At 35.7% G+C, this 14,986-nt stretch overlaps 2 protein-coding genes across 4 annotated transcripts in view; one reads left to right on the top strand and one right to left on the bottom strand.

Moving 5' to 3' along the window:
* Positions 1–2,482: 2,482 nt before the first annotated feature.
* On the top strand, positions 2,483–4,926 carry LOC131001569 (endoglucanase 24-like). Its single transcript, XM_057928039.1, has 6 exons — positions 2,483–2,945; positions 3,020–3,303; positions 3,370–3,804; positions 3,883–4,027; positions 4,120–4,286; positions 4,505–4,926. The coding sequence occupies exons 1-6, from the start codon at positions 2,735–2,737 to the stop codon at positions 4,835–4,837; spliced, it is 1,575 nt and encodes a 524-aa protein (XP_057784022.1). The 5' UTR covers positions 2,483–2,734; the 3' UTR covers positions 4,838–4,926.
* A 199-nt stretch (positions 4,927–5,125) lies between these two features.
* The window catches only part of LOC131001633 (uncharacterized), a 465,975-nt gene continuing 456,114 nt past the window's right edge, over positions 5,126–14,986 (bottom strand). Inside the window, exons 2-6 of one of the 3 annotated variants that reach the window (XM_057928178.1) lie at positions 10,001–10,221; positions 9,816–9,893; positions 8,373–8,486; positions 7,242–8,104; positions 5,126–5,584 (exon numbers count right to left, since the gene is read on the bottom strand). In XM_057928178.1, coding sequence (XP_057784161.1) covers positions 5,410–5,584; positions 7,242–8,104; positions 8,373–8,387 — 1,053 coding nt within the window. In that variant the 5' untranslated portion in view covers positions 8,388–8,486; positions 9,816–9,893; positions 10,001–10,221 and the 3' untranslated portion in view covers positions 5,126–5,409. The other 2 variants (XM_057928177.1, XM_057928179.1) reach the window with 2 other exon arrangements.

Consider the following 14,986-nt stretch of genomic DNA (forward strand, 5'->3'; position numbering starts at 1 on the left):
ATTACAAAAATGAAAAATCAAGAAATTATGAATAAGGGAAAAAAAACGTACATATAGCAGTGCAAAACTTACCTCATTATTATGATTTAGAATAGATATAGGAAGCGACAGAGCCACAATGGGGCTAGGAGGCCCACGGACTACCGTGGTTTTTTAAGTTTTTATTAGTAATATTATTATTTAATAATTAGTCCTATATAATTGATAATGAAACTATTTATACAAAATTTTAATAATATAAAAAAATAAAAGAGATATATTATGAAGTTATCGTGTTTAAGTTTGATATATGGTATCCGCATCACACCTATATTAAATTCTTTTATTTCTGTTTTTTCTTTTTGAAATATTACTTATGATCGATTCTTTAGCTCTTGTGAATATAATTTATAGGTCAGCCAATGATGAAGGTTTAACTAGGGGTGAGCAAAAAATCCGAAACCGAATAACCGAATCGATCCAAACCGAAATTTTAAAATATGGTTCGGTTTTTTCGGTTTTTCGGTTCGGTTCGATTTTTTTTCATAAAATTTCGGTTTTTCGGTTCGGATTTTTTAAAATCGAACAAAACCGAAAAACCGAATTATATTTATAATATATATATATATATATATATATAATATTTTAATTATAATTTTATAATATCTAACTTCTAATATTTTTTAAATTTTATAGTTTTTTTTTGGAATTTCGGTTTTTTTTCGAAAATTTTGGTTTTTTCGGTTTTTTTTCGAAAATTTCGGTTTTCTTCGGATTAATTCGGTTTTTCGGTTCGGTTCGGTTTTAATTATAAAAATTTCGGTTAATTCGGTTCGGTTCGGTTTTTTTTTTAAACCGAACTAAAATATGGTTTGGTTTGATTTGGTTTTAGCAAAAACCGAACCATATAACCGAATGCTCACTAGGTTTAACTATCCTGTATATTAAGTATTCGTAGATTTATTAATTTTTTCGTTTTAGATGATTGATGATAATGATTTTAAGTTCATGCTTATTGAGTGTTGACAGTAGTTCAAATTATTTTGTTTATTTATTCACCGACCAACTGAAACCAAGTAGCATAAGTTTTAATACTTCATTTGACTAACGGTTGATATTTAAATTACGACCATCCTTGCATAATAGTATAATTAAAAAATTATGCGTGAGTTTGTGGGTTACATAATTTGCCATATTCATGTCATAAAACCTAGATAAAAAGTCAATGCTCATCATCACCATCTTGAAAAATTCAAAAAATCAAGGAAGTAGTAGATTTATAGATATAACTTAAACACACACACACTGTAATATCATATTAGATGCATATAAATAATGAAATTCATTATCACTATCTTGATCATAAAATTTAAAATGATTTAACTTCTCTATTAGTTGATAATGTTAGAAGTATTATTATAAAAAAAAATAAAGGATGCAAAATACTTTTAAGTAATTCTTAATTCTACACCAGATATAAGTCATAAAAAATAAGTTATCGTGATAATATTATGTTGATATATCAGATGGCAAAGTGAAAATTGAAGAATATTTCTTTGAAATTTTGAAAGTGGATAATATATCTAGATTAAGACTTTTTACAGAATTACAAAATGTGCTAAAATAACTTGATCTTAACATTGAAAATGTAAGGGTCAATTGGTAAAATTGAGGCACCCAAAGTTTTTCTTTTGTGAGAGGTCTTGCATTCAATCCCGCCTGCGTGCGGGTAGTTTTCTCACTTTTGTATGAGTAGTGATCCCGCCTGTGTACGGGTAGTTTTTCCACTTTTGTGTGGTGTAGAGGTCTCGCCTACATGCGGATTGCTTGTTTGATTATATGATACCTCTTGTAATTCTAAAAAAAATATTGAAGATGTAAGGCGTTGAGGTTATGATAATTGTTCTAATATGAAAGGAAAACAACACGGATTTAAAAATGATTTCTTGAAATTAATCCTAGGGCGTTATGTGTGTCGTGTGCTTGTCATAGTCTCAATATTACACTTCGTGACATAACACATTCTTATGTTAAAGCAATTTCTTTATTTGGAGTAGTACAACGCATATATACATTGTCTCAAGTTCTAAAAAAAGTGAAATATTTTATTTGATAATGTGAATAGATTGATTGTTGAAATATTTGTCCTATGATATTTTTATTATGATAAGTAGAGGGCCTATTTTTATTACTTCGCCCCGGGTCCTATTTTTGTCAGGACTGATCCTACACACATACACATACCTATATATATATATAGGTATATATTTATTGAGAAAGAGAACAAAAAAAAAAAAAAAACACTTAGATACCTGAGTTAAGTACCACTTGTAACATCGTAAAATTGTTCAAACAGTTCTGTTATTTTTATTCTGTCAAATATAGAAACATATAGTAAACAGTTATAGATAATAAAGGGATTTTCAAACAACATATATACTTATTAATTTTACTGAATAATTGAGCTAACGAGCTGAGCAGTACCAAAATAAAAGTCGGCTAGTTGAGTTAACAAATTCCACTAAACGAATTCACACAAGATTTTATGGTATTAAAATCTGAATAGTAATGAAATGAGTTAAGAATCCGCATCTGTTTAATTTGTAACCTCAGCATCAGCAATAGACAAAAACAAAGCAATGGGAATATATATGAATTATCAAACAAGGATTCCTTCCTCCTTATTTCTATCGAGAAAGTGATTATATCACAGCCACCTCAACATCTCCATGGGATATTACCGCTGATTCTACGTATGGATGCCGAGAAGCACAAGTTGAGAGGCTGGAAATGGTGGCTTACTCTTCTCCTTATCACCACCCTCCTTATGGCTGCTTTTTACATCACTCTCAGGAGAGAATTCCGATCGTTCAGCGTTTTCAATCGCTCTCGTAGACGGCCGGAGGTCGTTGGAAAATATGCCGAAGCTCTGAGTATTGCACTGTTGTTCTTTGATGTTCAGAAATGTAAGTGAGTTTAGGTGTTTAATGATTGATATTGGAAGGCATGTCTGAATATTGACTTGTGTGTGTATGTGTAGCTGGTAAGTTGGAGAGGAGTAGGATTAGTTGGAGAGGAGATTCAGGTCTGGAAGATGGGAAAGAGGAGAATTTGGATCTCAGCAAAGGACTGTACGACGCCGGCGACAACGTCAAGTTCGGACTACCCATGGCGTTCACAGCGACGATGCTATCCTGGGCGATTCTTGAATACGACGAGCAAATGAGACGGGTGAAGGAGACGCAGAACGCCAAGGATTCGTTGAAATGGATCACGGACTATCTCATCAACGCACATCCATCTCCCAACGTGCTCTACGTTCAGGTATGAATCTGTGAATCTCGACTGTCCGATTTCGTCGTTCTTACACGAATCCGCTCTTCACCCAAGGTGGGAGACCCCGAATCGGACCACAAATGCTGGCAAAGGCCGGAGGTTACTACAACAGCTAGACCTCTGACACAGGTGAATTCGTCATATCCTGGGTCGGATGTCGCTGCGGAAACCGCAGCGGCCATGGCATCTGCGTCGCTGGTGTTCCGGTCGACGGATACTGCTTACTCGAGGCTGCTTCTCAAGCACGCTCGGCAGCTGTTCACGTTTGCAGATTCCTACAGAGGTTCTTACAGTGAGAGTATCCCACAAGTGCAGAAGTACTACAACTCCAGTGGCTACGGTGACGAGCTCCTCTGGGCTGCAGCTTGGCTTTACCACGCCAGCGGAGACGCATCGTACCTTCGATACGTGACCGTGGAAGGGAACTACTTCGCTAATTGGGGAGCAAACACATGGTTTAGCTGGGACAACAAACTTGCCGGAACTCAGGTATCCTATAAAACATACCTTTATTTTTTAGGCTCTGAGTTTAGCATCGTCGAGGTTTATGCATCTTGCTTCAATCAGGTCCTGCTTTCTAGAGTAAGCTTTTTTGAGTCGAAAGATATACGAGGCGAAGAGAGTATCGGTCTGCAGCTTTACAGAAAAACTGCAGAGCTCGTCGTCTGTGCACTTCTTCCAAATTCTTCATCAGCATCTCAGAGAACAGAAGGTTCTCTCTCTCTCTCTCTCATTCTCCCAAAATCTTCATCAGCATCTCAGCAAAACATTCTTACTCTTCAAGCTCAACATGATTTGATGCAGGTGGGCTTATCTGGGTGACTCAGTGGGATCCTCTGCAATACTCCGTAGGCTCCGCATTTCTAGCGCTTGTTTATAGTGACTATATGCTCGCCACTCAAACGAGAAACTTATACTGTGACGGAGAGCTATATGAGCCACAAGACATACGCAACTTTGCTACTATGCAGGTAAATTTACAATACTGACCTGCCAAACTATGTCGAGAGGGGGGCTGCAGAGTGGCGAACATCCTCCCTTCACGAGTCCATCAGCTGCTTAGAATCATAAACGAAACCACAACCACATTGCCATATATTTTAAAAGCTGCAAAGAAGTCATAAATAAACCAAAAATAAACCAGCTTACCAGAAGTGACGGTGCTGATCAACTCACCATTCTCTTTCAGGCGGATTACGTGTTGGGAAGCAATCCAATGAACACAAGCTACCTTGTGGGCTACGGAAGCAACTACCCTCAATATGTGCATCACAGGGGTGCTTCGATCCCAATGGATGCCAAGACGGGCTGCAGTGATGGATTCAAATGGCTGAATTCGACAAACCCCAATCCAAATGTAGCAGTTGGAGCGCTTGTAGGAGGGCCCTTCCTGAACGATACATATATTGACTCCAGGAACAACACTCTACAAGTGGAGCCGACCATTTACAATAGTGCAGTCTTGGTTGGTCTCCTATCCGGCCTCACCACCACTTCATCAGTAGCTCGTTCCTTCTTATAGATATCTACTGTGTTTTCAGCACTATAGTGTATAGAAAATCTATAGCTAACTCTACAATCCTAAATAGTAACTCTCTTAGTGTTCTATCACTATGGCGTCAATGACCTCAATACATGCATCAACATATAAATACCACATTTTCCACAAAGTAAAACGAAAATGCATAGAACTGCACTGAGATTTCCTTCCAAGTAGGCTCTCAGCAACTCCAAGCACAATTCAATCTCCAGATTATATAAGCATAGCATGTGAAGAAAACGCATTATCTGTGGAAGTTAACAATTAAGATGAGGAAGAAAAATAATGAGATGGCAGGATAAACACATACTGCACTCAGCAGAATGGAAAAGGTCTCAACAGTACAGGCTTTACATTCAATCAACTGAAGACTTCTCAAATAAGAAAATACAACAAGATAGGGAGTACAAGTTCCATCCTATGGCAATTTGAAAATGGAAAGTGAATGTCAAACTCAAGCAATATACTTTCGTCAGTATGCAGGAGAGAGCTACACCACGTGATCGGGTTTGCAGAAGAATGGCAGCTCTATCAAATGAGTTAAGGATGTCAAATTATATATTGGAAGCGTTCAGTGCCATAACCTTGCATTGCTCGTTCATGGCCACGAGTTGGGCCTCTTTCTTGTCCAGTAGAACACTCAGTCTCATATTCTCTTCCATAAGTTTCTGGACCTCAACTTCCTTCAGCATCTTCTCATTTTCCAATTGCGATGTTTTTTCCACAAGCCTGGTTGTGTCCAACAGAGCCAAACAGTAAATTTTCCAGAAAGTAAGTTTATAGTGTAATATACCTCTGAAGAAAACATAGCAACAAAGGCAGGAATAAGTAAAAATTCCAAGAACGAAAAATGTAGAGTTTGTTATAGATTGAAGACTGAAAAGAAAAGGAAAGCAGGCCAACCGATTAAACCTTTGCTTGTTAAATTCAAGCATTTATATATTGCTTTCAATCCCCAATATCTATAAAAAAGGAGTGATTCTTAAAGAGGATGGAGATGCTTTTAACAAGTCAAGAACCTTCTTCCCATAATCCTTCAGGAAGAAGCAGGCACATATCTTCTCCTTTCAAAACAGGCATCATACAGCAAGGTTTAACAGTATATGATATCCTCAAAGCTTTCATACGCTCGTGGTGGTTGCCCACTTACTATGAAATAATGGAAATTAATTAAATCTCAGCATTTCAAGCTAGCTTGTTTTCACATTAGATATAAAGGTGTGATAATATTTTCCACTACATTACTTCATTACAACATTTTGAATATAATCCTACTTGTGGTAATTCAGCATGGTGCTAGGAGTGGCAAGTCTGCAAGCAGTATCTGTAGATTGCGTACATCCCCAAAAGAGCCAATACTACTTGGCTTCTCCTAAACTGATTTGTAATTGTTTCAAAAACAAAGTAACCACATACGACGGGGAAGAGTGATCAACTCCAGCGGCGGATCCAGGAAATGTTGACAAATGGAAAGGGCGCTGAACTTGTTGAAGTATGGAGCCTGAAGGTACTTGCACGGGGGTTCGAGGGCGGTAGCCCCCGACCCAATTCTTTTTTGGTAGTCTGTACAGTTTTTTTTTTGGGCCCAGGTGGAATCCTAATGGGCTTAGGACTAGGACTCAGTCACTTGCTATGATTAAAAAAAAATCATTACTAATGAACTAACTTTTATTATTAATAAGCTAATTTTTATTATTAATAGTTCACAATCTTATTTCAACTAAAGGATTGACTCAAACTCAACATCAAAATTAACTAAGAAAGGGAAAGGGGACAAAAAATAACACAAATTTAACAAACTAATAACAAACCACTGCAAAATGTTAAGCAAAATGCTTGTATTGAAAAGTAGGAATTGACTTTCCTTCTAACTTCGATTATTAACAATGTGTTATGTTCTTTCTCTCATCTTATTTCTTAAAAAAAAAAAAAATGCAAGAGTACATAATTCAGCCAAAGTGGTGCTCCCATTCTAGGTAAAATGAATCATGCATAGGCAAGGATTCGGACGAAAGCCTTACTTTTTTATTAACTTTAAGAGAATTTACAAAAGGGAGGAGGGTTTTTCAGCCTCCCATGTCTAAAAATTTACATTATATCATAAATTTTCCATAAGCCATCATCAAAGCAAAACAAGCATTCCCTCACAACTAATATAAATTTGTTTCCCTCTGCTAAAAAGAGGGGACTCAAATGACAAAGTGAAACATGAATTACAAGAATAGATACAAGTTAAATGTGGAAAGTGGAGCTACACAGATGCAAGAAACTGAATAACAATCATACATAATCGCCATGAGAAACTAAATAGAAGCACTCATAGCAAGGAAGAACACAATACTAGTCAAAATCCCAAATGAAATGATAAAGGTTTGAGCACACTGACCGTTCAAAGTGCTTTTCAATTGACTGAAATTGCTTCTCTGATGAAAGAAGTGTTTCCCTAACACTAATCAGAGTACTGACATAAGATTTCAGGGATTCAAAGTCTTGCTTAACACGGCAAAGCTCCTGCTCATTCTCAGCAGCTCTTTGTCTTTGTCTAGAAGTTTCTTCAACCAAATCTTCTACCCTCTGTCTCATCTCATTCAAAATACTATTTGTACCCATTGCAAATTGCTCCATCTCCTCTAATTTTACTGACATGTTCTCAATTTGAACTGCCTTCTTTTTAATTTCTTCCTGTCCTACTGTTACCTTTTCCTTCTCGGTAACCATTTCAGATTCTGCCATGATAGCTCTCTTCACGAGAGTTTCCATTACATCAGTAACCATTTGTACACTTTTGAGTAATTCGCTAATGTAAACTCCATCTTGTTCATCAAGAGTACCATCCTGACTGCTAAGTGCTGTCCATGTTTCCTCATCTGCACTGTCAAAAGAAGAAGTATCTACGTTCCTTGACCATCCAGACAACGGCACACCATTCTTATCAACAAGGCCCACACCCTCCAATTGTTTGATACCACAAGAGGTATGAGCCAAATGAGGAACGGCCATAATTCTGGCTTTCGATTTCAAGTATGTCAACAATGTTGCAGATGTTTTGACTCTATGCCAGAGAACTTTCAGCTCCTTCTTAGCATCTGCTTCAGAGCCTTGTATACAAGCCTTTACCTCCGTAAGCTTCTCTTGCAATGCGTCCACTTGAGACTGGCTTCTTCCCATCTCCTGCTTCCAGTGGGTCTGTGCATTGGCCAACTGTGATTTCAAATCTGGCACGCCAACATCTTCCTCTGTTGCCATTACCTGGCAGATAACTTCTATTAGTTAATGACCTCAAAAGCTGATAATATGAATCAGTAATTACAAGAATATGCCATCAAATGATATGAAGCAATCCAGGCAACAAACCAATGCAAAAAACTTTATCAGTGAGAAGTGTTTCGAGACTGATAGTTTTCTGGCTCTAAGGCTACAAGATGTATAGGGTTTTGCATAAAAATTAACCAGACTCTATGATCTTAGCAATGCTGCTTTAAATTCCAGTATATCCCATTTACACATTCTATTTTACCTGATACCTCAACATGAAAAAGTACGTGATAAGAATGAAAAATAGACACCACGTGAGCAGCCTATGCTGACTTTGTAGCTTCTTCAAGTGATGGGAGCTGGTATAGAGATAACGCTTTAAGAAAGAAAATCAGCAAATCTCTCCCACGAGGTTAGAATAGCAAGTAACATACTAACCACACCAAAAGCAGATGCTTCAATAGAATATTTGTCTTCCAAGGGAAAGAACAGAAATAATAGGAGCTGCCTCAACATGCAAACCTCACACCTTTTTAACTTCACAATCACAGAATCCAAAATATATGTAATCATACAAGTTCAGTTCATGATTCTTTTCACCTAAGAGAATACAGACGCCTACCATGTTATAAGAGTCTAATGCCGACGATCCAAGACAATGTCTCTGAGGCTCTGAGCATGGACCCCAGAGCCCAAAACCTAGAATCTGCTCTTCATTCAAGGTCATGCTAATGATGAGAAAAGATGAAACTATGCTCAATTTCATGATTCATCCTACCACCGTCCATCATGTTATAAAATTTCTCAGGATGGCATCAAGAAACTGTGTTCTCAGCATAAACTCACAACACCATGCATTCATAGGTAAATTTTTTAGATGGGTTTATGATGCTTGATATTAGATGAATGCAGTAACCATTCACAATGGTGTTTCTTTTCTTTCCGATAACAAAAGAAAATGGTCCATGTTTTGAATCCATTAATCAAGTAAATAAAAAAGGACTTGCAGCATTCCTATTACATTACGTTAAGTTACGAAGAGAACGACTGGACGTGCCAAGCTAGGCCCTAAATATCTGTACTAAACCGAGAAAAAAAAAAAAACCGCCAGTGTTCTGATGCAATCATGATAAAGATTCAGACAATCACCCTCAAGCTCCAGGTTGGCACTACTGCTTAAATTTAGCTAAAAGTAGATTTTCAAAATTAACCAAAGCATTTTAGCTACCCAAATTCACATGACTTGCACAAGATCACAAAATTACATGAGCAACGGAGAGGGGGATGAGGGGTGAGAGAGAGAGAACAGATAATTCTAAGCTTACATAAAACCCAAATTAAATTATCAGTTTTCTAAACCAATGAACATCAAAAGAAATTCCAAATTTACATAATTCATATATAAACCTCATTATCCAGTATCTCAATCCTTAAACGTGACAAAAACCATAAACCCACCAACAAAATATTTACTTCAGCCAAAAATCAAAAAATAAAAATAAAGTTACATCTATTATCGAGATCCATCAAAATCATCATTTGAACACATTTGACAAGAGCACATGATAATTCCTAACCATCAAAACAAAATTACGAAATGTTTCACAACCAGAGGCCCAGAGCTCCCAAAAAAGTATTTCTAAGAAGATCATCGACTCAAAAATTGCAGTAGACAATTAAAAAGGGCACAAAAAGTATAGATTACGTCAGTTGCGTTGTCGATGTCTGGAAAATCAGGGAGCTTCCAACGGAAGAAAAATGACGACGACGAAGGTCTAACAGCCTAACAGGTATTGTCAGAAGCCAGGTTACAATAAAAAGAGTCAAAATAAAGAAAAATAAAAAAAAATTAAAAAATGAAGAAACAGAGAAGAGAGAGAGGGGGCCAACAGTGGTGCTGCACTTTTTGATTTGCTATCCGCCCGTTCACCTTTTGGAAAATTACTCCTATGCCCCTATGATGCCTTCAAATTGAATCCAGAGAAAAGACACTGTAATTTGATTTGCTAAGAAACAGCCAATGATTTGAAGTCATCCCTGCTTCGGGAAAAAAGGACAACTAAGATAAATGAAACCAAAACATAAATACGAGTTCCCTCCGTTCCACGAATCTCAACAAGTATTTTTTTGGGACCGTCGCACGAATTTTGACATATTTTCAAATAAGATAATAATTATTATTTTTTCTTTACTACTTTATCAATTTTATTACATTTTCTCTCCTATTTTATCACTTTTATTACACTCTCTCTCCTACTTTATCACTTTTATATTTTATTAACTACACACTTAAAACACTAATGTACAACTCATTAATTCGCGTGTCGAAATCAAATGTGTCGAGATTCGTGGGATGGAAAGAGTATTAAATAGTTTACAGTTTTGAGAGCCCACGGTCATTCTCAGTCCTACGTGGCGCTGTTAATGATCTCTATTTTGATCTCTTCGAATTCTACAACTTTTATGTATTCTTAAGTTTCAAATATTACGTTTCATCTCCTCTTCATTCTGTTCTGTAACCTCCATATGATTCTGTAGCCGACAATCTCTCCCTCAAATTCGATCAATCACCGCATATGTTCTATAACTTCCATTTTATTTTATGGTTCAGTCAATCTCTCTATCAATGTCGATCAATCACTGTTTATGTGATTCAGCAAATTCGATCAATCACTGTTTCTGTGATCCATTTTTGAAGTTTGGGTTATGAGACAAACACCTCAAAACTCACTTCGAAATTGAGACACGTTTTATTAAACACTGCGGCAATGTTTGATAGGCTTTATTAGATGAGATAAATTATCTTTCTCACTATTTCTACCTGTTTGATAGCCTTATTCAGTAATGTCCCAGGCCCGCGCAAAGCCCGCACTAAAACTACTGTTCCACTTAGATTTCTAATCCAATGCAGACCCCACTTCAATAATCTCCTCACCAACAGTAACCTTGATTAATTTTTGTTTTACAAATTTAACCCTCTTTTCCCAAAACAAAATCGAGATTCTTTGAAGAAGCTATTTCTGATTTCAATTCATTGATTCTCGAGTGGAAGAGCTACTCTCACTTTGATACGTAAAAACAAGGTAAAGCTTGCTTCCATCTTTCCAGAGCTAGTAAAAATTGTGGGCGGTGGGATTGTGTTTTGTTGGCGGTGAACGGAGACGAATAAAATTGTGGCGGAAACAACGACTGAAAAAATAGTCGGGGTGGGTGGACGCTGCCGCCGGGGGCTGGGGGGGAGAGAGGGCAAATCGCCGCCGTCTGTGACTGCAACAAATTATTCTGGCGGTGGTTCTACAACAGAGGGAAAGGGAGGGGTCTTTCTTTGGTTGTTGATTTGTGACTGCAACAAATATTTTGGAAAGGGTGGAAGAATTGATGGGGAGGAAAGGCAGTCTGCCGTGGGGGTGGGGCCGGGGCCGGGGGGAGGGGGGAATGTTATGGAAGAAGATTGGACGGTGGGGGCGGCTGGTGTTGGGGTTGGGATGGGATAATTTTTTTTTCTTTTGTTTAGTTTATTTATTTAAATATAAGGTTAAAATTGTAATTTACTCTTAAATCTATAGTTGTATTTTGTGTTCCAAACAATAATACTCCATCCGTCTCACGAAAAGTGGTGCGTATTCATTTTTGGACTGTCCCACCGAAAGTGGTACATTTCTTTTTTTGGCAAAAATTAGATACCCCTTATTTTTCCTTAATCACTCCCTTATTACATTTTCTCTCCTATTTTATCGCTTTATTACCTTCTCTCTACTACTTTATTACTTTCTCTCTCCTACACACTTAAAACACTAATCTACAATTCCTTAAATCTCGTGCCCAAAAGAAACGCACCACTTTACGCGGGACAGAGGGAGTATTAGTTATCTTAGTATTTATATCTTATTTATCAAACACCTATAAAAAATTAACAATCTCACCCAATCTATATTATTTATCTAGGTTTTATTTATCATCTCTTATCTCATTCCAGCTATCAAACACACCCTACTGTAGTAAATATAATCTATATTATTTATCTAGTTTTTATTTATCATCTCTTATCTCATTCCAGCTATCAAACACACCCGTACCTATAGTAACTATTTGGGTTATTGGCGCATAAATACCTTAATCTTGGATCAATTTTGATTAACATAAACTTTAAAAAGTGTCAAAAATACATCAACTTACTGATTGTAGTAATTTTAACACGAATTTTATTTACTTTCATAAATACAATTCGAGACGAACCAAAATAAATATCTTATAATTTAATATAATCTGACAATTCAAATTCGTGTAAAAATAACTACAATCTGATTTGTCCATAACAACATTCTGATATGCTAAGTAAGCTTTAATCTAGCTGAAAATAGAATTTATGTTAAAATTACTATAATTAATAAGTTGATGTATTTTTTACACTTTTTAAAGTTCATGTTAATAACCAAAATTGATCCAAACTTAGTGTATTTATATACCAATAACCCTAAATATTTTTTGCTACATATAACAATTAACATTATTTCAAAGAATGTCCGAAGAACCAAATTTAGAATTGAAGTATATTTATATGTTTATTCCATGTGTACGTTTTAGATGTACTAAAGATGTTTTGAAATGGATCATTGTGATGATAATAAATAAATAAATAAATATATATATATATATATATATATAGGGGAGAGCTACAGTGAAAACACTTCTTAAAATATAAATATAAATGTTTTTTAATGTACGAATTTTATCCAACAGGGTTACGAATTTATCCAACAGAGTTACGAATTGCGAAAAATAAATTTTTGTTACCTTTGGGATTCGAACTCAGGACCACGAATTCATCCAACAGGGTTACGAATCAACCGTAGATCTTGATGATCTAAGGGCTGAAAATCATTTATATTTTATACACTTAAGAGTGTTTTTATTCTAGCCCAACCCTATATATATATATATATGAGTGGATTTTGAAAATAGCCACTTTTATATAGTAAAAATAAATTTTACCCACTAATATAAAAACTTAAAAAAATACCCACATTTACCATTTTACCCTTACATATAAAATTTTTATAAATACCCACTGTTCACTGGTTGTGAATTCAACTCGAATTCAAGTATTGGTTGTGAATAACAAGTGTTGGTTGTGAATTCGCGTGAATTCACAACCCATACTATTTCAAGTTGTGAATTCACAACCGATAAAACTTGAATTCACAACCAACATTTTTTCAAGTTGTGAATTCACAACCAATAAAACTTGAATTCACAATCAACACTATTTCAATTGTGAATTCACAACCAACGCTTATAATTCAGTTGTGAATTCATAAACTTGGTTGTGAATTCAAGAACATTTATACAAAATTGCGCGATTTTCATTAATTTCTTCGTTACTTATATTTTTTTTCGATTAAATTCAAATTGAATTCAACTTTTCCTCAAATTTCTCTTCTAAATGGCATACTTTCTTAAAGTAATTGAATAAGAACAATCCTCAAAATCTAGAATCTCTAAATCATTCTCAATCCCCAAAATCTAGCCGAAGCGAGGCGGCGATGCAGATTCGGGGCGGTGCGGCGCTGAGGCGGCGGCGTGGTGAAGGACGGGGCGGCGCGGCCGAGGCCAGGCTCCGCTGGACGCCATCGGAAGCAGAATCGAGAGAGATCGAGAGAGATAAAGAGAGACAAAAACGAAGAAAATACAAAAACAAAATTCAGAAAATGTTGATAGTGAAGTTAAAGAGCCACACGATATTCTGTAAATCGGGTTTAAGACATCTTGGCGGCGATGGGGCTGTAAACGCTCTCCAGCTCTCTCATCTTGTTTTTGAAATCACCAACTTCTGCAAGTTTGTTTGCCTCCAACAATTCAATAGCAGACTCTAAAGCTTCCTCAATCTTCTTCTTGTCGCCTGCTTTGATCTTATCACATTTGATAGTGTTCCTCATGTCGTAGCTAGGCCAACTTCTCCAAAGCAGTCTTGGCCTGCAGAGAGAGAGAGAAGAGAGAGAGAAAAAAAAGTGAGAGAATGAGAGGAGATTAGGGTTTGCCCATTTATATAGAAGGGTAATTTAGTCATTTAATACAAAAAGTGGGTATTTTTTTATGTTTTTATTTGAGTGGGTAAAATTTATTTTTACTATATAAAAGTGGGTACTCTTATATATTAACACTATATATATATAGGGTTGAGTTCAATAGAGAATTATCTTTTTATTCATTATAAACAAATCTATTCATTTTACGAACAGATCACATAAGTAATGAACAGTCGTATTTAGTAAAAATAAAGAAAAACTCGCCACCAGCAGGATTCGAACCCTTGGCAAATTGTTGTTCATGTGGTACATTGATCTGTTCATTAAAATTATAGATCTGTTCGTTTTTATTTTACGAATTCTCTATTCTCCACAATATTTAACTTCTCTGTTGAACCCTTCTCTCTCTCTCTCTCTCTTTCTATATATATATATATATATATATATATATATATATATATAGGTAGAGAATGGTTCAATAGAGAATTATAAATATATAGAAAATAGAGAATAAATCATGTGCATTGATCTTGATGAATCAAACGGCTATAATTTCCTATCAAAATTGCCGCAATTTTAGTAATAAGGTTAAGTAAGTAATTTGCTTTTTCTATTACTAACAACTATTCCTACATTTAAGGTAAATTTCGTTTATTATCTATAGATTCTATTTTTCTCTCTCTTTCAATCTAAACCACTCTTTCTCTCTCATTATATACTGTAATGTCTCTGGTCGATCTTGAGAATTTTAGTCCAGAATTTTACTCTTCATTTTTTTCTTTTTCACATGTAATTTAGTCATGTCATTAATATTATTAATTATTTATGTATCTGTATTCGAAATAATTTT

The sequence above is a fragment of the Salvia miltiorrhiza genome, chromosome 8 (genome assembly GCF_028751815.1).
Source record: "Salvia miltiorrhiza cultivar Shanhuang (shh) chromosome 8, IMPLAD_Smil_shh, whole genome shotgun sequence".
NCBI lineage: Eukaryota > Viridiplantae > Streptophyta > Magnoliopsida > Lamiales > Lamiaceae > Salvia > Salvia miltiorrhiza.